Source organism: Leopardus geoffroyi, chromosome X (assembly GCF_018350155.1).
Source record: "Leopardus geoffroyi isolate Oge1 chromosome X, O.geoffroyi_Oge1_pat1.0, whole genome shotgun sequence".
Taxonomy (NCBI): Eukaryota; Metazoa; Chordata; class Mammalia; order Carnivora; family Felidae; genus Leopardus; species Leopardus geoffroyi.
Window position 1 is genome coordinate 90,287,870 of NC_059343.1, and position 24,955 is coordinate 90,312,824.

General features: G+C 38.6%; 1 protein-coding gene across 3 annotated transcripts in view; it reads right to left on the reverse strand.

Annotated features, from left to right (window-relative positions):
- The window catches only part of GUCY2F (guanylate cyclase 2F, retinal), a 112,020-nt gene that overhangs the window by 41,210 nt on the left and 45,855 nt on the right, over positions 1 to 24,955 (reverse strand). For all 3 annotated transcript variants that reach the window (XM_045471101.1, XM_045471102.1, XM_045471100.1), the window contains exons 7-9: positions 24,094 to 24,225; positions 17,118 to 17,207; positions 1,725 to 1,901 (exon numbers count right to left, since the gene is read on the reverse strand). In XM_045471101.1, coding sequence (XP_045327057.1) covers positions 1,725 to 1,901; positions 17,118 to 17,207; positions 24,094 to 24,225 — 399 coding nt within the window. The remainder of the gene's footprint in view (positions 1 to 1,724; positions 1,902 to 17,117; positions 17,208 to 24,093; positions 24,226 to 24,955) is intronic.

Genomic DNA, 24,955 nt, shown 5'->3' on the forward strand with positions numbered 1-24,955 from the left:
GCTCAAGGCAGCTCTGCTTTATAATATTATATCATTAAAACTATAGTAAATATGTATCAAGAAGGAACTGTCCAAATTGTGGTGCATCCCAACTGTGGAATATTCTCCAGCAGTTAACAGCAATAAAATAGATCCGTATGTATGAACAGGGAATCATCTCTAAGCCATAAAGTAAGTGAAAAATACTAAGATGCAAAACTATGTGACAGCATATATTTTTAAAAACAACCAAATCTATAATGTATGTAAATACACATGAAATGAATTGCAAGGTTAATCATCAAATTGTCATCAGTGGTTAACTTTGGGGGAAGATGTGAAAGAGGGTTGAGTAAATGTCAATGTATTCCCATATATATTTATATCATGTGATTTTAAATTTCATTTAATACGGTATTTTTGTAATTAAAAATATAACATGAAAGCTGAATACTGCTGATTTTTGCAGCTTGCTGGGCAACTTTATATGACATTCAAATGTAATCCACCAGGACTCTATCAGATGGGTTTATTCATTCACATATAAATGCAATTCATATTCTAGTGCAATCATCTCAGAACTGTTTATGCTGAGCCCTTTTAAGTACGTTGCTCTATTTTGTGGCCTGACACTCCTTTGTATTTGTATGCTTTACATCCTGTGCCCTCAGAAAATCTGCAGTCCCCAGTACTTCCAAGCCAAGTCTGCAGTGGGTGAGATTTCCCCCAGGGTTGTCTAATGCTTGGCTTTCATTTATCATGGGCCTGAGAGGACCATCATTTAGAAGATTCTCCCTTAACTCACGGGACCTTGCTTATAGGATGAGTGGAAAGAGTACTAGAATTGAAATCAGGAGATTTGGATTCTATTATCAGCTCTGCCACTTAATAGTTGGCTGATAAATATTTATTGAGCACTTACTATGTATGGCAGACACTATATAACAAAGTATACCTCATTTAGCTTCTCTGAACCTCCGTAAAAGGAGGCTAATCACACTTATTTTATGGACAATTGGAATGCGATAATGTCTATAAAACTACCTTGAAAAAGGTTAGGCCACAATAGAAAGATCAAGACTAGTCAATATGCAGGAAGCTCAACAAATCATTGATTAAGCAGTTCAGCTCCATAAAAATGCATGTAGATAAAATTTGCATATTATTCCAAGGAGTTTAAGGACTGCACTAAAGCCAATACATAGACCCATCCATGAACCCCCTTAGCTGTCAATAGTCCTTGCCTCAGAGAATGGAGTTGCTGCCCAATAGACCCTATGGTCTTTTGGCTTTCTGGTCATGCTGAGTTTTATATTTACACCAATGGTATGTAAAGACCTGTCACCTACTTCTAGACTGAAGCACCTTTTAGAAGGCGAACCAGGAGATGAAGCTAAGCAGCACCAAAGGATCTGGGAATGAGTACTTTTCCACATCCAGAATGCAGAGAAACAGGATGGAAGAAAGTATTGCTTAAGGCAAAGAGTGCTCAATGGCAACAGGAAGTAAAGACAAATCTGGCCCTCAAATTGAGGAACAGGGGTGGGAAGAGTAAAGCTTTTCTATATCAGTACCTTATAATAGATATGGACAAAGGGACTACGAGAAGGGATGGGGGCAGACCATGGGTAGGAAGGTGGAAGAGTGAGATCATCACAATGACCCAAGGAAAATAAAACATCCCCAAAACATTTAAATTCTAATCTCTAGGGAAAATCTAAAATTTCCTCAGTCTTTCCATTAACCTTGATGAGATCCAACAGAAGTGATGATTTAAACATCCAATCAAGTTTCACATCCTGATTTGTCAATATGTCTTCTAGGCTCCTTCTGGAACAGAATTCTGTCACAATGGCAAACATTCCTGAATCATAGAAGAAGCCCAATAAAGGGTTAATATTTTCATGACGTAGGTCCTTCATCTGGAAACAGAGGGAGAGAGAAAAGTCACAACTGTCCTGTCACAACTGGGGACTAGAGTTTAGAGCACATACCCTTCTCTTCATTCTTCCTATGACTGGTTGCTGTGATAAGCTGAATTTTGGCCCCCATTATCTCCAATCTCTGATTTTAGTCCTGTGATTGTTATGTTATATTGCAAAAAGTAGGCCTAATCTGATTATATGAGTCCTTCAAACCAGAAGAGGAGGGAGGAGCAAGAGTCAGAGAGATTCAAAGTGTGAGGACTCAACACTCCATTGTTGACTTTGAAAATGGAGGAAGGAGGCTACAAATCAGGGAATATGGGCAGCCTCTGGAAGCTGCAGACAGCTCTCAGCTGACACCCAGCAAGGAAATAGGGACTTCAGTCTTACAACTGTACAGAACTAAATTCTGCTGACAATCTGACTGAGCCTAGAAGTGATTTACCCCCAGACTCCAAATAAGGGTCCAGCGTGACTGACACCTTAACTTCAGCCTTGTGTGATACTAAGTGGAGCACCCAGCTGAGTACACATAGACTTCTGATCTACAGAACATTGAGATAATAAATGGGTGTTGTATTAAGCCACTAAGTCTGTGCTATTTTGGTATGGCCATAAAGGTTCTGCTCGCCAATTCCACTGTGTCTGTTGGGGAAAGGGGCTTCCCACATAACCAAGCAATTATTCAACACCAGCTGGGTGTCCTATAATTCAATTCTGACAATACCTGCCTGGAGATAGCATCAGATACCACAAGCTAAGGGTTCAGTTCTACAAAATTGCTCCCATACACACACACTTCAGACACCAGTGACAAATCCAGGTCACCTGGGCTTCTGACAAACCAGGAATAGACTGGAGGTTCCAATAATTTGCTAGAGTGATTCGCAAAATTCACAGAAACATTTTACTTACTAGGTTACCAGTTTATTATAAAAGGATATAATTCAGGAACAGCTAGATGGAAGAGATGCATAGGGCAAGGTATAGGGGAAAGGTGTGGAACTTTCATGCCCTCTCCAAGCATGTGCCACTCTCCCCAAATCTCCACATGTTCACCAACCTAGAAGCTCTCCAAACCCTGTCCCTTGAAGTTTTTATGAAGGCTTCATTACATAGACATGATTGATTAAATCATGGGCCATTCATGATTCATTCAACCTTCAGCCCCTCTCCCTTCCCCAATTGTCAAGGGGGTGGGACTGAAAGCCTCAACCTTCTAATCACGTGGTTGGTTCCCCTGGCAACCAGCTACCATCCTTAGATGTACTCCAAACATCTCGTTAACATAATAAATTTTTTTTTTATTTACCATTCTCCTCACTTAGGGAATTCCAAATGTTTTAGGAGCTGTGTGCTAGAAATAAGGAGGAAAACAATATATATATATATATAATATATGTAGTATATATGTAGTATATATATATATATATATATATATATATATATACAGTATCATAGGCAGTGATAGAAAATTAACGCAATGGTCAGAGGGAGATTTTAGAGAGAGATCTATCTTAGCATATTCTAAGTGAATATTAGGTCTGTGGCCTTCTTCCTGATTCGTTGAGGACTCTGGAATGGAGCTCAGTGAGCCAGGAGAACTAAAGAAGTTTAATACAATAACAGATTGTCTATTTGTGGATATTCATCTCTCCAGTGTCTATTAAAATAAATAGCCTACATAAACATCAGGCCAAACTCTATAAAACTTGTTTCAGAAGAAACATCTAGAATTTTTACCACATTTTCCCTTTGCATCATTAATTTTTTCACTAATGCGAAAAGCATTCAGTGTGTGCCCACATGTCCAAGGCACTGGACTACATACATGCTAGAGATGCAGAGATACACAAAATGAAAAGAGCTTACATTCAAAGAGGGGTGATAGACAAGCTGACAGCTGTATTTTACTGTGAAATGTATTCTTACAGAATGTTGCATGGCATGCTGGGGGAGCTCAGATGTTAATTCAGCCTGAAGGATCAGAGAAGCCTTCCGTGAGGAGGTAATGTCTTGACTGCCAGGAAGGACAAAAACGGGTTGACCAGATGAAGGTGACAGGGTGGGAGGGGCTGAGAGTAGGAGCATGTTATGTTGAGGAAATTGAAACAGGTTTAGGGTGGCCAGAACAGAGTGTAAGGGAAAGAATATGAGACAAAAGACTGGAGAGAGAGAGACAGGAACCACATTCCATGGGTCTTTGACAACCTTGATACGGTATTTGAAATTTATATTATGGGCACTCAATAATTGCTATCTACTATTCTTACTATTTAAAGGGGATGAGAGGTAAAAGGGCTCCATGATCACTTCCAGATTTCTACCTGGATTCCTGGGCAGATAGCAGTTCTATATATTGATATAGGGGACTCAGGGATGGTGTAGTAATGGATATGTTGGTGTCCCACCCATTTCCCCTTTACTGTACATCACTCGGCTGCTGTGAATGTTGGATGATAACTCACAGCTGTTCCATTCTCAGGAAAATTGTCCTAGGGTCCAAGCCAAATGGAAGCCAACTTACCTTAAAGGTTTTGTCCCACCCACAGACCTTAGCCAATGATTGACTCCCTGGGAATGGTACAAAAGTCCAACTCCCTGGCCTCAAGGTGGGACTCCTGATATAACTTGCACTCCAGCATTTTCCCCATGAGATCACACTGAAGCTAGTCTCCAACTGAGATCACATACTTGCTGAACTATTACTTCTGTCCTATGCTGCTTCCCTCACTCCCTTTCTCTTGAAGCAATGAGTAATTTGAACAAGAATCTCCTCTCAGGCTCAACTTTTAGAGAATCTGACCTAAAATAGATGAAAAAACAAAATTTTGGTGATGAGGAAGGCCAATTAATTCAGCTTGGGAATTGTTAAGAATGAGGTGCCTGTGGGACATCAAGGTGGAACTATTCCAAAGACAGTTGGATATTCAGGGTTTGGAGCTCAGGAAAGAAGTCTGATCTAGATGGATAAATAAACTCAGGAACTGTAAACATGCAAAGCATGGTATATGAAATTAATGGGAGTGGCTAAGATAGCCCAAGGAAAGCATACAGAACAAAAAGAGAACAGGAAAATATCAACATTTAAAAAATGGTAAAAGGAAGAACATCCTACATAGACTTAGAAATAAGGCCAGGGAAGTGGAGAAAAGACTGTTTAGAACAATATTATGAACACCACAGGAAGAGTTTCAGGAAACTGAGGTAAATGACAGAAAGAATTTCAGGAAAATGTTATAAATACCAGAGAAGTCAGATGAAGATGAAGACAGAAAAGTAGCTGATGAATTTGACCATCAATAAATTATTAATAATAGAAACTTACCCTATTAATATGTTTACACAGATATACAAAGATATATATATTCTACATATATTTCATAAATTGTACCTACATTTCATGTGGGAAATAAAAGGATTAAATCACAAATTATTCTATGTTGAGCATTGAGACTACAGTGGGACATTTATTGAGATGGAGTACACTGGCTTAGAATATGAGTCTACTTCTCCAACAGGGTGATGTAAGCTGAGGTTAAATTATCCCTAGTGGAAATGGCAGCTATTATTAACCATTAAAGGTGCCTTTTAAGCATAAAAGCCTGGCACCCATGACAAGTCATTTGGTACTAATGCAGCTTAAACCAGCTAAGACAGACATGGAAATTCAGCCCACACTAGTAAAGTGGGCACTTTCTATTAAAGTTTTATTGTACCATCTCTTATGGAGCAAGCAGCCAATACTATATGTTCTAAACCTCTTTTAGAAGACAGAATACAAAGTGTCTATGTCTGCCAGCTATTCAACACAAATCTATTTCCTTTTCTTATTCGAAAAACATGTAGTCCACATTTTATAGCCTCCCCTGGAGCTAACTGTAGCCATATGACTGAATTTTAAGGAGTGAAATGTAAGAGGAAGTGACATGTGCCATTTCTAGGCTAAGGCTTTTAAGAAGTAAATATATGCCTTTCATGTTATTTTTCACTTGTATAGATGAATGCAGATGATGGCAGTGTCCTAGAAGAAGACAGAGGCATAAGATGGTCATATCTTATGATATGGGTCCCCAAATCCCTATATTGGAAAGAAGTCACCTGCCAACAAAGAACACCTGCATTGTACTGTTATTTGGATTAGAATTAAACTTCTTCTATGTTTGAGACATTAAATATTTGGGGGTCTATTTGTCACAGCATCTAGCTTTACACTAGGAGCCTTAGCATGGAAAAAGTTCAGGCCTGGGTTTTCCCTAGATCTTTACAGTCATATGTCCTCAGCTACAACCAATAGAGAAGAGCCCACATAGGACCCAGGTAGATACTTACATGCAGTCATGTCCTACTGATATTCTGGACAGCCCAAGGAAGCAAAGAATCTTTGGAACACCTTTTTTTTTTTTTTAGCAAGATGGTCATCTCAACATTTCCTGGGTAATCATGTACCTCACCCCTTCAATAATATGTCCCTAAGTGGTTGCCATCAAATGTTCAAGACTTCAATTGTCCTGTCTCCCAAGATGTTTGTTAGTACTGCACCTACATAAAAACTTTAAGCATTCAATCACCAGAAAAAAACTGGTCCTGAGTCAAGCATTAGCTTAAGTCGTCTTAAAGATAGCTTTAACTGCTTGAAAATGTTTCTGGGACATAGTAACATCAGCATAATTCCTACTTGCACTGCAGCTGCAATACCACATCAGTACCTGCCATTGCTATATCAGCCATTGCTACATGTTTTGGCAATAAGGTTTTCTACCTCCATGGACTAAATGGCTGCTTATGTCTGTTTCCTCTGTTTCATTTTGTTTTGTTTTGATGTAGAGAGCTATTGTTCAAGACCTCCTACCCTTGTACCAACCTATTCACTCTTTACCACCTAGAGGTCAATGGTTGTGTAGAACATATTAACCAGGTATTAGTAGATTTCTGATGCTATGTTTCCTGCTGGTAACACTTTATTAATTTAAAAAGCATGTGTTGAGTACCTTATTATATGTTAGGCACTGAGTTAGCCAGCTTAGGGATGGTGACAAATGGTGAACAAAATATTATATGGCCCCTGACCTCTTAAATAGTTACATGAATAAATGTAAATGTGCAACTCTGACAAGTCTTATAAAGGGGAGATACATAACGTAAGTGTGCATAAGTGGGGCTTTGACTAATCAGAGAGGTTGAGGGAGGGTTCCTGGAAAGTGACAATTGAGTTGGGAGTTAAAAGATCAGTGGAATTAACCAGACAAAGAAAAGAGAGAAAAGTGTTCCAGAGACTGAAATAGCATGTGAAAAGGCTCTGTGCTAGGAGCATATCAATCCAGGGATTGAAAAAAAGTCAGTGTGGCTGACACAGAGAGGACAAGGGAAATATTGTGGTATGAGATAAGGATGAAGAGGCAAGGCAGAACCAGACCATGGAGGATCTAATAGACCATTTTAAATAGCTTTTTCTTTATATTAATAGCAATTAGAGGGACTTCTATACCATGTAGGATGTAGTAAGTCATGTCAGACTACCATTCCTGATACCATAACATTAAAAAGCCAGATAAATTGCAAAAATATCATATTTTAAAAGACCGTGAGGATATGTAGAAGCAAAAAAAAAAAATAGGACCTAAAATTGAGGGGGGCAGGAGCCCTTCTGAGATAAGGAGACTGCTGCCAGCCATTTTCTTCCTTGGGGACATTTGCTAATCCTTAGCACAGGCTGAAGATCAGGTTTAGCCTACCAGAACGGTTTTTCTGAGAAAAAGAAAATCAGCAAAGTTTCAGCAATTGTGGAGTACTGGCATGACAATTAATAAACTTCAGGAGACCTAAATGTGAGCTGGCTCCCCCGCACACACAGTATATATTCTGAGTTTGGAGGCTATATAGAAGACTAGGAAGCTTCTATAAGGTGGGCTGAAACCTCCTTTAGTCTCCTAATATTTAAGACACAAAGTTGCCACAAACACATGGCTGGTGTTTTCCTCAAGATATTTGCCAAATGTAGAAGCATCATGGGGTAAGGGTAGAGGCCAAAGAGTAAAGACCAAAGGATACGAAGCATAGTCTGAACATACTAATCTTTCAAAGTGAAGAATACAGAGCTCTGCAGGCTTTTCAAGGGACAAGCCTGGGAAACATAACAGGACTAGAGGTGTATTGAGTCTAATTAAAACTACAACACACCTTCGATTCAGCTCAGTCTCTGATTAAATTAATGTGATTACTCCCTCACCTTACCCACCTAACAGATGAAAAGAAAAAACCCTCATTGGTAGAACATATTACCTGGAGCCTCTACAGTGTCTTTATATAAAATATCTACCCACATAATAAAAAAAAAATTACTAGATATTTGAAGAGACAGCAACAATGGAAGAGAGAAGACAATGGAACATGTCTTTAAATAATTCATAGACAAGAAAAACCTGATAAAATATGGAACAGTATTTTTAAAACCATGAAAGCAGTAGAGAGTGAACAAGAGCATAAATGGAGGTAAAATTAAACCCGAAAAGCACACTAAAATAGGTAAAATTGTGTTTGCATTTGTGTTTGTTTTGTTTTGTTTTGTTTTTATGATTTTACATGCACCTCAAACTGCACATGAGTTAAGGGCAGAAACTGCATCCTGGCAGGTTTGAGGTGTAAGAAGGCAAAGTTTTGAGCCAACAGGACGCCTAGAAAGTCAGGGAAGAATACCTGGAAGGTGATGTGCTATAGAGCAAGTTCAATCCCAAAATATACATATAAAATTTATTCAAAACTACATTTATCATTGTGAGCATTTAATAAAGTATATAATTGTGAATCTTTATGTTGTACACCTGAAATTAATATAATATTGTATGTCAATTCTACTTCAATGCAAGTTTTTTTTTTTAATCTTCCCAAATCTTTGGCTGAATGTTAATCTTTGCATGCTTAGGGAAAGTCCCAGGGACCCTATAAAAAGGCAACAACTGAACCTGCAAGTATGGACCAGAGATTTTAGTTACTGCATACCACATGGGAGAAGAAGTTGAAAACTGAGTCTAGCCAAGATAACTGCTTGCAAAAAAAAAAAAATCATTCTTCAGAGCAATATAACAGAATCCAGAGTTTCTAAAATGTATCATTCATTATATTCAGCAATCAACCAACAAGTCTTAGATATGCAAAGAAGCAGGGAAATGTGACCTATACTCAAAAAAATAAAAGCAATCAGTAGAAATCAACCCTGAGATGATAGAGATGTTGCAACTAACATAAAAAAAACTTTAAAGCAGATATTACAAAAATAGTTGAGGACTTAAAAGACAACATATGCAAAATAAATATACAGATAGAGAACATCACAGAGAAACAGAAACTATAAATATGAATCAAATGGAAATTCTATAGCTGGAAAATATAATAACTGAGGTTAAAAAAATTCACTAGATTGGCTTAGGAGATGACAGAAAAGTCAATAAACTTGAAGAGAGATCAATCAAAAATACACTAATCTGAAAAACAGAGAAAAAAGGATTGGGGATAAAATGAATAGAGTCGCAGGGATCTGTGTGATAATATCAAGCAGCCTAGCACATACGTAACTTCAGTTTCAGATGCATACAAGAGAGAATGAAAAAGAAAAGAAAAAAGAAATAGTAGCCCCAAATTTCTTGAATTTGTTGAAAGACTTCCATTTAAATATCCAAGAATATCTTCATTGAACCCCAAACAGAAGAAATACAACCTAGGAACATCACACTCAAACTCCTGCCATTTGAAAATCAACTTAAACATCTAAGAAGCTCAGTGAACCCTAAACAGATTAAACACAAAGAAAACTACACGTATACCCATCATAGTCAAACTCTTGAAATCTAAAAATAAACTTTTAAAGACAGAGAATATATTTTTAAAAAATCTTCATGATTAAAACAAAATTTCACAGAAAATCAGAAATAGGGACATGTGTGAAAAAACCTTCAGGTAACATCAAACCCAAGAGTAAAACATTAAATCATTTTCCTCTCGGGCAAAGACCAAGGCATGGATGTCTTTCTTCATCATTTCTACTCAATACAGTGTGAAAGCATCAAAACACTGATGAGAAAAATTAAGAAAATGTAAATAAATGAAGATCTATACCACGTTAATGGACTGGAAAATTCAATATTGTTAAGATGTCCATCATTCCTAAGTTGATTTACAGATTCATACACTTCCTATCAAAAGTTCCAGAAGGTTTTGCTTAAGTAATAGAAGCTGATTCTAGGATTTATTGAAAATTAAAATGAACTACACTATCCAAACAATCTTGAAAAAGAACAAGTTGGAGGAGTTTACACCACTTGACTTTAGGACTTACTCTAGAGCTCTGGTAATTAAGTAGTGTGATATTGGCAGTAGAGTACATTAATGAGTTAATATAACAGAGTAGAGAGTCCAAAAATATACCTACACATATATAGTCAGTTAATTTTTACCAAATTGAAAAGTTAACTCAATGGAGAAAGGAAAGCTTTTTTAAAGCAGTTGTTAAGGAACATTGGATATCTCTATGGAAAAGCAATGAACCTTGATCATTTTCTCAGTCCATACACAAAAAAGTAATTCAAGATGGGTCATAGTCCTAAATCTAGACTCTTGGAATAGGCAAGGATTTCTGGGCAATAAAATAAAATAATAAACTGAACGTCTTCAAAATTGAAAATTTTGCTCATCAAGAAATGCCACTAAGAAAACAAATAAGCCACAGACTTAGAAAAAATAGTGTAAAACATATATCTGACCAAAGGTTTATATCTAGGATACATGAAGAATGTCTCTGAATCAAAAATTAAAAGACCAAAAAAAAAACAAAACCCCAGCAATTTTGTATTAAATGGCAAAAAGTTGAATGGGCAATTCACAAAAGAAGATACACAAATAAATTATAAACATATGAAAAGGTGTTTCACAACTTTAGCCACCAACAAAATGCAAATTAAAACCACAATAAGATACCACTTCACACACACCAGAAAGGCAAATATCAAAGATAGGTGCTGCTGAGAATTTAGAGCAAATGGAACATCCATATGCTTCTGCACGGAGTGTAAAATATTATAACCAATTAATTAGATGAACTGTTTGGATGTTTCATATAAAGTTACATTTGTCTCTGCTCTACAACTCATCTAGTCTATTTTTTTTAAGATTTTATTTTCATAAGTGATCTCTACCCCCAACATAGGGCTCACACTCACAACCCTGAGATCAAGAGTCACACGCTCTACAGACTCAGCCAGGTGCCCCTCAGTTAGTCCATTCTTAAGTATTTACCCAAGAGGAATGAAAATATATGTTAACAAAAATACTTATAAAATATTTATAGTTGCCTATTAAAAGATGTTCAATATCACTAATCATCAGAGAAGCAGAAATCAAAACAACAATGATATATCATGTCAGGCCCACTAGGGTGGCTACTATTAAAAAAAAAAGCAAAAAAAAAAAAAAAAAAAACAAAACCAGAAAATAACAAGCATTGGCAAGGCAATGGAGAAATTGGAATCCTTGTGTACTATTGATAGGATTGTAACTAAATGGTGCAACCACTATGGAAAATTGTATGAAGATTCCTCAAAAAATTAAAAATAGAGCTGCTATATGAATCAGTAATCCTACTTCTGGGTATATATCCAAAGAATTGAAAGCAGGGTGTCAGAGATATATTTGCACATCCATATTCATAGCAGCACTATTCACAGTAGCCAAGAAGGGGAGCCAACCAAAGTGTCCACCAAGAAATAAGTGAATAACATACAATGGTGTATTATTCAGCCCTAAGAAGGAAGGAAATCCAGTCACATATTACCACAAGGATGAACCTCGAAGACATTATGCTGCATGGAATAAACCAGTCACAAAAAGACAAATGCTATGTGATTCCTCTTATATAAGGTTTCTAGAGTAGTCAGATGCACAGAAACAGAAAACAGAATGGTGGTCAGCAGGATTTGGGGGGAGGGGAAAAAGAGAGTTGTTGCTTAATGGGTACAGAGTTTCAGATTTGCAAGATTAAAAAGTTCTGGAGATCTATTTCACAACAATGTGAAAATATACTTAACAGGCCTGAACTGTGTATTTAAAAATAGTTAAGGAGGCACTTGTAATGAGCACTGGGTGTTTTATGTAAGTGATGAATCACTAAATTCTATACCTGAAACTGAAACTAAAGTTGATTCATCATAAAAAAAGTTAAAATGGTGATTTTGCGTTTTTTCACAATTAAAAAGAGTATAGTTGCCTTATACATTACACCAAAAAAACTAGAAAGTAGCCATATGTTCATCAACAGGAGAATGATAAACTGTGATATATTTATAAAATGAAATACTACTCAGCAATTTTAGAAAATGAACTACTATTACCTTCAAAAACATGAATGAATCTTAAAAGCCACTATGTTGAGAGAGAAAAACCAGGCACATAATAGTACGTGCTGTATTATCCTATTTATATGAAATCAAAGAACAGAAAAAAATACTAATTTATGATGATAGAAATCAGAAAAGTGGTTGTCTCTGGGGTAGGAGCAATGACTGACAAGGGAAACAAGGAAACTTTCTAGGATGATGGACACACTCTACATTTTGTTTTGGGGAGTGGTTGCACAGATATATGCAACTGTCAAAATTCATTGAGTAGAACATCTAATTAAACCTGAATAAAAAATATATTTTAAAAACACAATGATACTATGTGAAATAAGCTGGCCACAAAAAGACAAAGGCTGTATGATTCCACTTACATGAGATAGCTAAATTCACAGAGACAGAAAATAGAATAGTGGTTACAAGGAGTTACAAGGAGGGAGTGGGTAAGGGGAGTTGTTTAATGGATACAGAGTTTCAGACTTGTGAGATGAAAAAGTTGTGATAATCTGTTGCAAAGTAACGTAAACATACTTAACACTACTGAACTATATACTTAGAAATGGTACACTGTGTTATCTTTTTATCATAATTAAAAATAAATATTAAAAAACAAAACAATGAGGGGGCACCTGGCTGGCTCAGTTGGTAGAACATGTTGACTCTTGATCTCAGGGTCATGAGCTTATAGCCCTACCTTCCGCATAGAGATTACTTAATAAAATAAAATTTAAAAAACAACATTGAGATACCCCTATAAATCCAGTAGAATGGCTAAAACTATGAAGACTGACAGTAACAAATATTGCTGATGATGTAGAGCAAAGGGAACTCTTACGACTTGCATGCAGGAAATCAAAATGAGAAAAAGTTTGATAGTGTCTTACAAACTTAACTGTACACTATACGTTAACATAGAAATTCCACTCCTAGGTGTTTAACCAAGAGAAATTAAAATGTGTCCATAAAAAGACTTGTAAAATAAAAGAGAGACGTGCGTAAAGCATATTTATAGCAGCTACATTCACAATAGTCAAAATTGGAATCTGCCAAAATGCCCACCAATAGGAAAATGCATAGTTAAATTGTGCTATAATCATACAATTGAATACTACTCATCAATGAGAGGAACAAGCTATTTATACACTCACAATAACGTTGATTAATATCAGTTGGTATGTTGTATGATACTACTTCTATGAGGTTACAGAATAAGCAAAATTAATGTAAGATAGGAAAAATACCTGGAACACTGGGTCCCTCTTTGGGGGGGGGGGAGTGGCACAAATTTACTGAAGAACACAAAGGAAATTTCTAGAGAAAAAAGAAATGTTTTTAAACTTTTTTTAAGTTTTATTTATTTATTTTTTAAAGAGAGAGAGACAGAGAGAGATTACTAAGTAGCCAGGGTATTAGATGGTACAGAGAATATGCCAATGGGGAAGAACATGAGCCTGGGAGATATGGCCTGATTTTTCTACATATACTTCTGCAGAAATCGGGGCCCTAAAAGGTGTTGAAAGTTATCAGTCCTTTGGCCTTCTGACTCCAGCTGTTGGTCTTTCAAGAACATCTGTCTCATTGTACACGGCTCTTTTCTATAGCTGGCTCCCCAAGATCTGCTTTCAAGTCTGGTTCCTGGTATCCAGTCCCAAAATTTTAAGATCATGAAGGCACATAAGTAGTCAAGGCAGTGTTGGATGCATAGTGATAGCACAGTCAGATCTGCCTCCTGCCCCATAGAAGCACTAGAAAGGAATTAGGGCCTCTCACATGGTAAATTCTGGAAAACTCTGGCCTTCTCCCTAGAACTGAGTTGCTATCTGTACCTGACATGGCCACACAAGTCAGTAAGGGCACACATAAAAAGACGTCATGAGAATAATAGGAACCAGTTTTCTCATTATTAAAGAACAGAGTTACAATATGGAAAGGGGAAAGGACAAAATGAACTCTGTGGCATTCAATAATAATTAGAAGTATTAATATGAACTCATGGTTTTAGATAAATGATACATAGATAGGAATACAATTAAAACCCATACATGCACACTGATATAAATATATGAACAAATAAATAAATGGTAGAGAAGGTAAGGCTCTTTCTTACAATACAATACCAACCAATAAACATAAAAAGAACACTGGAATTAGGAAACTAGTGGGCAAAAGTTTGAAGAAAAACAAGATATTTACACAAACTTAAAGTATCTGTTTACAGATTATGTATGAATTACAGTGGGGAAAAAACCCAGTAACTCTATAGTGGAGAAATCTAGTAGATTTTGAAACTACCTAAACTAAGTAATCAAAATTAACATCACCAATAATGGGACAACTGATATTGTGTGCCTCCTAATAAAAAGCACTTTGAAAAGGACAATGCATCACTTCTGTAGTCTTCTGGTTGAAGATGCATAACCTAAATCAAACCATGAGGAACACGGGATAAACCCAAATTGAGGGACCATCTATCAAATAACTGACCTGAAGTCTTCAAAAATATCAAGGTGAAGGGGCACCTGGGTGGCTCAGTAGGTTAAGCATCCAACTTTGGCTCAGGTCATCATCTCACAGTTTAGGAGGTTGAGCCCTGCAACGGGTGAGCTTGAGCCCCATTATGGGCTCTGTACTCTCTCTCTCTCCCTCTGTCTCTGAACCTCGTGGGATTCTCTCTGTCTCCCTTTCTCTCTCCCCTTCAGTCACTCATGTGCTCTCTCTCAAAAATAAATAAAATGAAATAATAAATAAATAAATAAATAAATAAATAAATATATTTTTTTTAAAATAAAAAATATCAGGAGCCTGGGTGGCTCAGTCAGTTGAGCATCTGACTTTGGCCCAGGTCATGATCTCACGATCCGTGAGTTCGAGCCCCACATTGGGCTCTGTGCTGACAGCTCAGAGCCTGGAGCCTGCTTCAGATTCTGTGTCTCCCTCTCTCTTGGCCCCTCCCCCACTAATGCTCTGTCTCTCTCTCTCTGTCAAAAATAAATAAACATTAAAAAAAATTTTTAATAAAAATAGAATAAAAAATATCAAGGTGTAGACAAAAACAGAGAAAGGCTGAGAAACTGTTCCAGATAAAAGGCAACTAAAGAGGCATGACAACTAACCACAATATGTGAACCTGGATTGGAAACTGGTCTGGGAAAAATTAGCTATAATATATTTTTAACCATTGATAAAATTAAAATATGGATACTAGTTACATAACATTGTATCAATATTCAATTTTCTAATTTTGATAATTATACCATAGTTATGTACAAGAATGCCTTTTTTAAGGAAATACACACTGATATATTTACAAGTAGAAGGGCAGATGTCTACACCTTACTCTCAAATGATTCAGAAAAAATAATACATAAATGTATAAGTAGAGAATGAAAAACAATTAGACAAATGTAAACACTTGCTTAATCTGGATAGGGTATACAGGAATTCCTTTAATTATTCTTGCACCTTTTCTGTAGATTTGAAATTATATCAAAAGTAAAAATTACCCAAAAATCACAGACACACTGTACCTTGGGCCAATACCTATTGTTTTCTTTCCATACTTCTAGTTAATCAGCTCCCCCAAGTTTGGCCCTGTTTGGCTCCAGACTTTGAATGTAGCTCTCTATTTAGCATCCTGGATCATCAAATGAGTGTGGAATTTCCTATTCTAGCCTGACTTTGGTCCCCCTTCTAGATTTATCTCTCATTATTTTACCTTCAGCTCCAGACATCAAAACCACATGTAAGAGAAATACCAAACCATAACATCTCATCTGACCCCTGGGGTTCATTCCATCTACCATGGGCCACATATCTTCTATTTCCCCATTTTCTTTGTTTTTTCACTTGTACAGTATTCTGGATGTGCATCATTCATACCTCTTGGATTGATTTGAACTTACCTGCTTCATAAATGTGAAGAAATCTATCATTACTTTCTAAAACTCCCACTCTCATGAGTCTGAAGGAACCAGAAACAGTCTCTGTAAATCTTTATGGACTCACAGTTCAAGGAGGTGTCAAGATTTTAAATGGTTTGGGAGGAGCTGGGGTGCCTGGGTGGCTCAGTTGGTTGAGCATTGGACTCTTGATTTTGGCTCAGATCATGATCCCAGGGTCATGAGATGAAGCCCCAAGTTGAGCTCCATGCTGAGTACAGAGCCTGCTTCAGATTCTCTCTCTCTCTGTCTCTCTCTTTCCCTCCTCCTCTCTCTCTCTCTCTCTCAAATAAATTTTTAAAAAATGTTTGGGAGGAATCATCATCACCCCTGACATAGCTACACACTGCTTCCTTAAACAAACCATCTAAGGACTCTTTAAACATAATTAGTGGGACTGGGGAAATCATTTTTCTTATGCAAGAAATAATCACAAAATGACTTTTCCAGGCCTGGCAACTGAAGATTTTGAATAATTGTGGGTTGTCTACTTAATCATAATAGCTACTATCTTACAAAGAAGCTATATGTCAGGAAATGTGCAAGATTCTTTATGTGTATTCTCCCTTTTAATCCTCACGCCAACACTTGGGAAGTAAACATTAATATACTTTTTTTTTTACAAACAAGGAAAGTAAGGCCCAGGGAATGTAGGTGACTTGCCCAAGTTAAAACAGCTCTGAACTGGTAGAGCTAAGAATTGAATCCTTCATGTCCCTTTCACTTCAGAGCCCATACATTCTTCCTTCACAGCATCACCCAGTTATATCAAGCCAATAGCAATCCTGCAGTTTCCCTGCACTGATTTGTTAAGGGGACTTCCTAACAGCTGGTGTTCGTTGCTCTGGAAAAAGGATTGGTTTGAGTAGGTAAATGAGGGTTTCTCATACCATTTCAAACATATTACTTGCACGTGCTTTGATGGACTTAATGTCTCCAAAACCTCCAGAGGGGAACTTCTTCAGCCACACCCAATCACCCTGGAAAGAAAAGGAAGAGGGGGTGATAAGACTTAGTTGCCAGCACCTTCAGAGCAAAGGCTCTTCCATACACAGGGTTTTTAATCTGACCATCAACTCAAACATGCTTTGTTCCTCCCCCATAACCCTCCACCACACGGACACTCTGTGAGGTAAAAATGAGGCCATGCGGAGAAGTTAAATGTAAGCTCCAACTAACTAAAGACAGGGAAACCATTGCAGGTATGCAGACCCCAGAAAAGCAATGATACCTCTCTCCACAATGCCTCCCTTCAATAACTGCAGGAAGCGCTAGGTCATTTCCTTTATTCATAGCTAAGTGATGTAGCACCAGGTTTTCTGCGATTAATGGTGATGGTTGTGATTCTTACTGCCTCGAGGCATCTGTGTTGGGAGATGTAGGGCAGGAGACAGAATGCAGCGAATGTTGTCTGCATTTACCTTGATCCATTTTTCTCTCATGGGACAGGCCATTTTGGGGGAACTCTCATGCTTCCATCACAAACCAGTTGGCTTAAATGTACCTTAAACATTTCTTATCTGGATGCACACATGTACCACCATGGTAATAGGAGTAATCTAGACTCTTCCAGAAGTCCTTTTGACTTTTGAACCACAAAGCAGCTATTGCTAAGGCTGCGGTCAAGTCAAAAACCAACAATTATCTTATTGTCTTCACTTTAACACCAGGGCCTGATAGATAACTTTCCTCTACGTGCATAGCCTCAAGGATTCATCAGTCATCAAGCCCTATTTAGTTTCTGTCCGACCCAAATTTTTTGAAAAAGCAATACAAATATAGATCCCTTTTTCTCCATAATAATAATAATGCCTTACATTTGCACAGCGCTCTTTACTCTTCGAAGGGCTTTCACATCTATTACCTATAGCCTGGAGATTCCATTTCAGGCTGCACCAATTTGTCATCTAGTAGAGATAATAAAGCAGAGAGCTCTGTGCAGTCAAAGTCCAAGAATAAGAGAGTGTAACCACTCTCTTATTAAGGAATGTATCCAGCTGTGGTACTGCATCTGGAGACCTGCCAGAGGCAAAGGCTAATAATGGGAGCTGCAGGCATCTGAGTTACTCGCCCGCACTTTGTGTTACAGGGCATCTTTTAGCCAAGGAGCTTGAAACCCTTTAACTAGAGGCCTTCAGCCACTGGGCAAAACTGTGCCAGCCAGGCTCAGCACCCACAGAGTCTAGCAAGGCAGTCCAGGATCAACGTCTGTCTGCGGCAGAATGGTCGAGCGTGAAAGGCAGCCTTCCTAGACTCTTGCTCAGAAATTCCGTGAGTGCGGCCCCAGACCAGCTGCCTCGTGATCAGCTGGAAACCGGTTAGAAAGGCCAATTCTCAAGCTCCACCCCACACTTACTTAAAGTTTATTTATTTATTTTGAGAGAGAGAGAAAGAGAGTGCACAAGTAGGGGAAAGGCAGAGAGAGAGAATCCCAAGCAGGCTCTGCACCACCAGTGCAGAGCCCCACACAGGGCTCAAACTCACAAACCCTGAGATCATGACCTGAGCCGAAGTCAGATGCCTGACTGAGCCACTCAGCACCACCATACTTACTTATTTAATCATAGAAGTCATGAGGGCCAGACATGAGCTCTAAGTTGTAGCCTTCAGAGGACTTTGCCCTTTAGAAGGATCAAAGCCAAAGTTTAAGCTGAAAGAAAAAAATTCTAAGCTGAAAGAAAAAAATTCTAATTGGGAATTCACAAAATCAGCAAATGTGTAGGATATACCAGTGGACAATAAAGCTTCCCACCATCTTTGCAACTATATTACTTGGGCCATGGTCACTATTAGTTGTTATTGCACCTTTGTGCTAATTAGAAAGGGTGCTTTCAGGGCACCTGGGTGACTCAGTCAGTTAAGTGTCTGACTTTGGCTCAGGTCATGATTTCACGGTTCATTGGTTCGAGCCCCACATCAGGCTCTGTACGGACAGCTCTGAACCTGGAGCCTGCTTAGCTCAGAGTCTGCTTCGGATTCTGTCTCCCTCTCTCTCTGCCTCTCCCCCACTCACGCTCTGTCTCTCTTTCTCTCTCAAAAATAAAGATAAACAGTAAAAAAAAAAAAAAAAGAAAGGGTGCTTTCCCTCAAGTAAAAAAATAGATAGATATGTGAGAATATTCTTTTACAGCCTGTGGCAGCCCTGTGATGTTGGGCAGGAGCCCTGGCTGTATACCTACACGCACGTGCCACACTCTTGTTTACTCATACATTCTCCAGATACCAGGGAACACATTCCACTAGCAGCATGGATACCCTGCATACCACCAAGCCCCAGAGCCTCTTTGTCAGGTTTGGAGTCAAGCTGTAAGGGTGGAGGTGAGAAGCTGAAATTGGACTTCCAAAGCTATTGGGCAGGAGACAGGAATGACCTGAAGAAACTCCTAGGGAATAGTCAAGATAGCATATAATCAGGTGCACATATGTTTACCAGTGATTACGTATGTTCATAGTCAAGTGTGCTAGTATAAATGTAGGTACAAGAAGTTCCCACCCCCCACCCACCTCGTTCCAGAGCCAGGCTAGGAGACCAGGGCCTCTTTGCCCATTCCTTCACCACTCTCATATAACTTAGTATACATCTATAATGTGAATAGCACCCTCTTAGACATGATGCCCTTGTTCAGTGCACAACCTGAACATCAGTACTGAGACTCTGCCAAAACCCAGTACCTGATACCTTCTTCCTGGAGTCAGCCATATTATAGACATCGGTTAGCCTTCTCTCTGACTTATTAGCTTTTAGAGAGAGTTAAGTAGAGCTTTTTTCCCAGCCAAATCACCAAATTTGAGAGCTGGAAAGGGTCTTGGATATCCCTATTCTAATCCATCCATATTTTGATAAAGAAACTAAAGTCCAAAGAGATTAAATGACTTGCCCAAGGTCAGAAGGCTAGGTAGTAACAGGACCAAGGTCTTCCACTTTCCACTTGATTGCTCTTTTCTCTCATGGGCTTTCTTTGGTTTGGGGGATTTGTGTGTGTTTGCTTTAAGATTTGAATAATTCTCACAAACTTTATAAGCAAATTTTTATTGAGACTCTGTGTGTCGTACTTCATGAATAATGAGGAAACAGAAGGAAATGGGCAGGTTTTATCTTCACCACACATACACTATTTGTTTTGTTTTGTTTTTGTTTTAAGAGAAAGAATGATAAAATAGTTCATTCATCATTCACTTTTTCATTAAGAAGAAAAAACATCAAACTCTACCCACTAAAGTTTTTGGAAGTAATTTAAAGTCCATCAGTTTTGCACTAAGGCCATGGAGCATTAACTAAGAGTCAAGAGAACAAGGTCCTGGGACACCTGTGTGGCTCAGTCGGTTAAGCACCTGACTTCAGCTCAGGTCATGATCTCATAGTTCATGGGTTTGAGCCCCGCATCGGGCTTTATGCTGACACCTGGAGCCTGGAACCTGTATCAGATTCTGTGTCTCCCTCTCTCTCTGCCCCTCCCCTGCTCGTGCTCTCTCTCCATCTCTCAAAAATGAATAAATGTTAATAAAGAAAAAAGTTAAAAAAGAGAATGAGGTCCTAGACCTGGCTCTGCCTCAAACTCAGGGGTGACCTTAGGGCAGCCACTTAATCAGCCTGAGCCCCAGTTTTCTTATTGAAAGAGCTGGACAATTCTGTGATGAGAGAGATGGTTGGTGGAAAGGAGAGGGGGGTGGGAGAGAGAGGTATAAGCGATATAGAAGAAAGTGTGAAGGCCTCTTGGGTGGCTCAGTTGGTTAAGCATCCAGCTCTTGATTTAGGCTCAAGTCATGACCTCACGGTTTGTGGATTCAAGCTCCGAGTTGGGCTCTGTGCTAACAGTGTGGAGCCTGCTTGGGATTCTCTCTCTCTCCCTCTCTGTCTCTGCTTTCCTCTGATCTCTCTCTCTCTCTCTCTCTCTCTCAAAATGAATAAACTTTTAAAAGAAGGTGGGAAAATAGAAGAAAAGAGGCTCTGGGAAAGGAAGATGCATGGGGAGGGTGTGCAGTGGAGAGACAGAAATGAGACAAGGAGGAAAACACAGGGAGAGGCTGAGAGGCAGAACGAGTTGGAGATGAATGGGGAGGATAAGTTCAATAGATTCTCGCCTAGTGTATCAGGGTTGCATTAATGCCTGCCTCACCCCTCTCCCCTACACTGTGGGGGCTATTAGAGCGGATCATGACATGTTCCCACTGTATCTGCGATTCACATTCTCTCTCCCCAGCAGGCTGCTCATCTGGCTTTCCTCTCTTATCTCAAAGAGGATCTATGAAATAAGGGCTGATTTTCTGGTGCAGTTCCTAAGATTGTGCATCTCTGTGTGTAATCCAAGTGCAAATTTGTGTCAGTGTCGCACAATGTTATGGCACATCCTAGAGAAGGCTGCCCTTTGCTAGTATTAGTTGTCTGCTACTCCAGGCACATTATCTGGAACGTGCAGATCTTCCAATAACAATTCTTTTGAAAACCTGATTTATTTTAAATAGAAACTAGATAACGAATCTTCTTTAAAATACTCCTAATAGAGGACCATTTCAGAAGACACACTGAACCGCTTTGTTTGATCTGTTGATTCAATTAACTTACACTCCCTCCCAGAGTCTTCTTCAGCCTTTGCCAGGCAGTTTTCCAGCTTCCGCTGTCTTCCTTCGCACCCTGCCATCAGCCTAATCTTGACTGCATCGTGTGGTATTATTCTCACTAACAACCTCCTTTTGTGCAGATAAAGGCCCCCTTTGGCCTATACAGTTCAGAAATACTCATGATCTGACCGACCAACAGTCATTTATGGGAACTAACTCAACTTTCTGCCTCTTTCCGAAATGGGGAAATATCTGACAGATTCTTAAAGGCCAGTTACCTCCAGAGGTTTATTTTTTCCCTTCTCAATTCTACCCTATAACCTTCCATCTCCACTAAATAAAACATACCACAATTCAACACATAAATTCTTCTACAAAATCAGGGAATCATAGCATATCTGAGCCAGAAGAGGCCTTAGAGATCTCTTAGTCCAGCAATTCCCAGCCCTGGCTGCACACAGGGAACCTTTAAAAATATACCAATGCCAGAGGTGCCTGGGTGGCTCAGTTGGTTAAGCTTCCAACTTCTGCTCAGGTCATGATCTCACGGCTTGTGAGTTCAAGCCCCGCATAAGACTTTGTGTTGACAGCTCAGAGCCTGGAGTCTGCTTTGGATTCTGTGTTTCCCTCTTTCTCTCCACCCCTCCCCTGCTTGCACTCTGTCTCTCTCTCTCTCTCTCTCTCTCTCTCTCTCTCTCAAAAATAAACATTAAAGATTTTTAAAAAGAAAGAAAGAAAGAAAAATATACCAATGCCTGAGCTTACCCCATAGAATCAGAGTCACTAAAGATGAAGCCTAGGCACAGGTACATTTTTCAGTTTCACATGGAGATTCTAATGAGTAGCCAAGATTAAGAATTTAGTTCCATCCCTCATTTTACAGATGAAAAACCTAGATACCACTTTAGATTATTGAGCATTATTTCAGAATGTTAAAGGTGTCAATATCTTCATAAAGCCATCAGCTCACTGAATTTGACATTCAAAAGCTATGTAGGGGTGCCTGGATGGCTCAGTCAGTTAGGCATCTGACTCTTGATTTTGGCTCAGGTCATGGTCTCATGGTTTATGAGATTGAGCCCGGCATCAGGCTCTGCACTGACAGCACGGAGCCTACTTGGTATTCTCCCTCTCCCTCTCTCTGCCTCTCTCTTTCTCTTTCTCTTTCTCTCTCTCAAAATAAATAAACATTTTTTTAAATCTATGTAATTATCTTGGTTTTGGTCTTTGAGAGAGTAGAGCTGTCAATTCCATAATACCGCAAGCTTACATCTGAAGCAAATCTCCTCTTTGATTAAATTAGCTTCAAGGCCAGATCCAGAGGATTCCTGCTACAAATTTAAGTCAAAGTACTCAGGTACACTGAGCAAATATACATCATGCCGATCTTGGTGTTTTAGGCCTCTGTCAATTATTTAGCCAATGGAGGGGAGCACTCACTTGGAAATTTCAATATGTTGGACTATCTAAAAACTAATTCTGTCCTGTTTTGGACTTTCTTTGTAATTACTATTGAAGTTGAAAGTGTTTGCTGCTTTTGGGAGTATCTTCAAACAAAACAAGGAAACCACACTGGGAAGGCATCACTTAGGAGGGACTAGTTTCCCTTTTACCCCCTGCTTAACTCTTTCCTGCTGAGAAGAAACAGTTCATCTCTCCAACTGATGCAAGATATGTTCTGGTTGCCAAATTCCAGTATCTTAGAACAAGGGGTCAGGGGTGGCCTCTTAAAGCTTGAAAGACAGAAACTTAAGTGAAAATTTTCAAAAAAGATTTCCATTTCACACAGCAGAAGGTAACCCATTACTCCAGAAGGCAGCACAGGCTGAGAAAAAGAAATAAATAAATGATTTTTAAAAGATTTCAGTAATAGCCAAAGATGACAGGCATCAGAAGAACAACTAGAATTTGAAGCGTAGGGTTTGCCCAAAACTCTACTCTACACAAACATGTTTCTAGACACTCCATTGCAAACCATTGACTGAGGAAGCCATTTCTTCTATTATTACACCCATATCTCCTAGAATGAGTGACATGGTTAAGTATTTAAATCCACCATTTGTTCACACGCACAGTAAATAGGTGGACTCGAAAGATTGATGAAGTTATATAAGTAACTAGATTAGTTGCTGAGGAAAATCGTTGTCCAAAATGTAAGCCAAACAAGTCCAAAAGTGGATAACAAACCAAACACTGGAAAGACTTACCAAAAGCCTCAATATTTTCACCCAAAGACTAAGTCGTAAATCACTGTCTCGTTTTAAAACCGAAGAAGGCAGCAGATTAGATAGCTCTTGGATATCCTACCTCATAAATTGCTATGTTGGAGTTTTCATAGGTAGCTGGAGTTAGACTCCCTGAAGAAAAGGAGAGCCTCGGGGACCACCCACTTTGGACTTCTGAGGTGACCTGGAAGCTTACACTGGCACGACTTCCTCGCTGTGAAAGGAGTAGGAAAAAAAGGTTATATGATTTAGGACAAAACATTAAGCTATGGTATAGATACTGTGCTTATCTGGCATTTCCTTTTCTTTTTTATTCCTCAGAAAGTAACTATATGAGTTGAACTCTGTAAACATAAGATTAATTTTTCCTATCCCCCACACAAATTTTTTTTTGGCTAGGATTGCTACCATGTTCACCTCCATATACCACAAAAGAAAGGTAAATGTTTACAGGCACTTCCATCTCCTAGAGAGGATTAGAATCATAGATTTAGGGGGCAAGAAAGAGTGGTAGACACAATTTAATCTGGGACCCTCATTTTATAGACAAAAATAAGAAGAAGATAAACATCTCACATTTTGAAAAAAAATCAGTAGCAGAACTAGGACATAATCCCATCCTTCTGGCTCTCAGGCCTGGCTCTTTTTGCTATACCATCTTGAATGGCATCCTTCTTTGTACAGGCAAGATTAATGGCAGAAGGTATCCCAGAAGGCAATAAGATGGTAGAGAGTGAGTAGATCATCTGCCCATGATTTATAAGTCTGATGCCTAAAGAGACCAGATTCCTTATTCCTTGATTTGTTAACTTGTCCATATAAGTCTGGTAAGAGAGGACTAGGAAGTACACAGTCGAATGACATGAGGAAGAGTTATCTGCAATCTGTGTTAACCTTTAAAATTGAACATCTTTGTCCTCACCTAAACCATCAGACTTATTTCA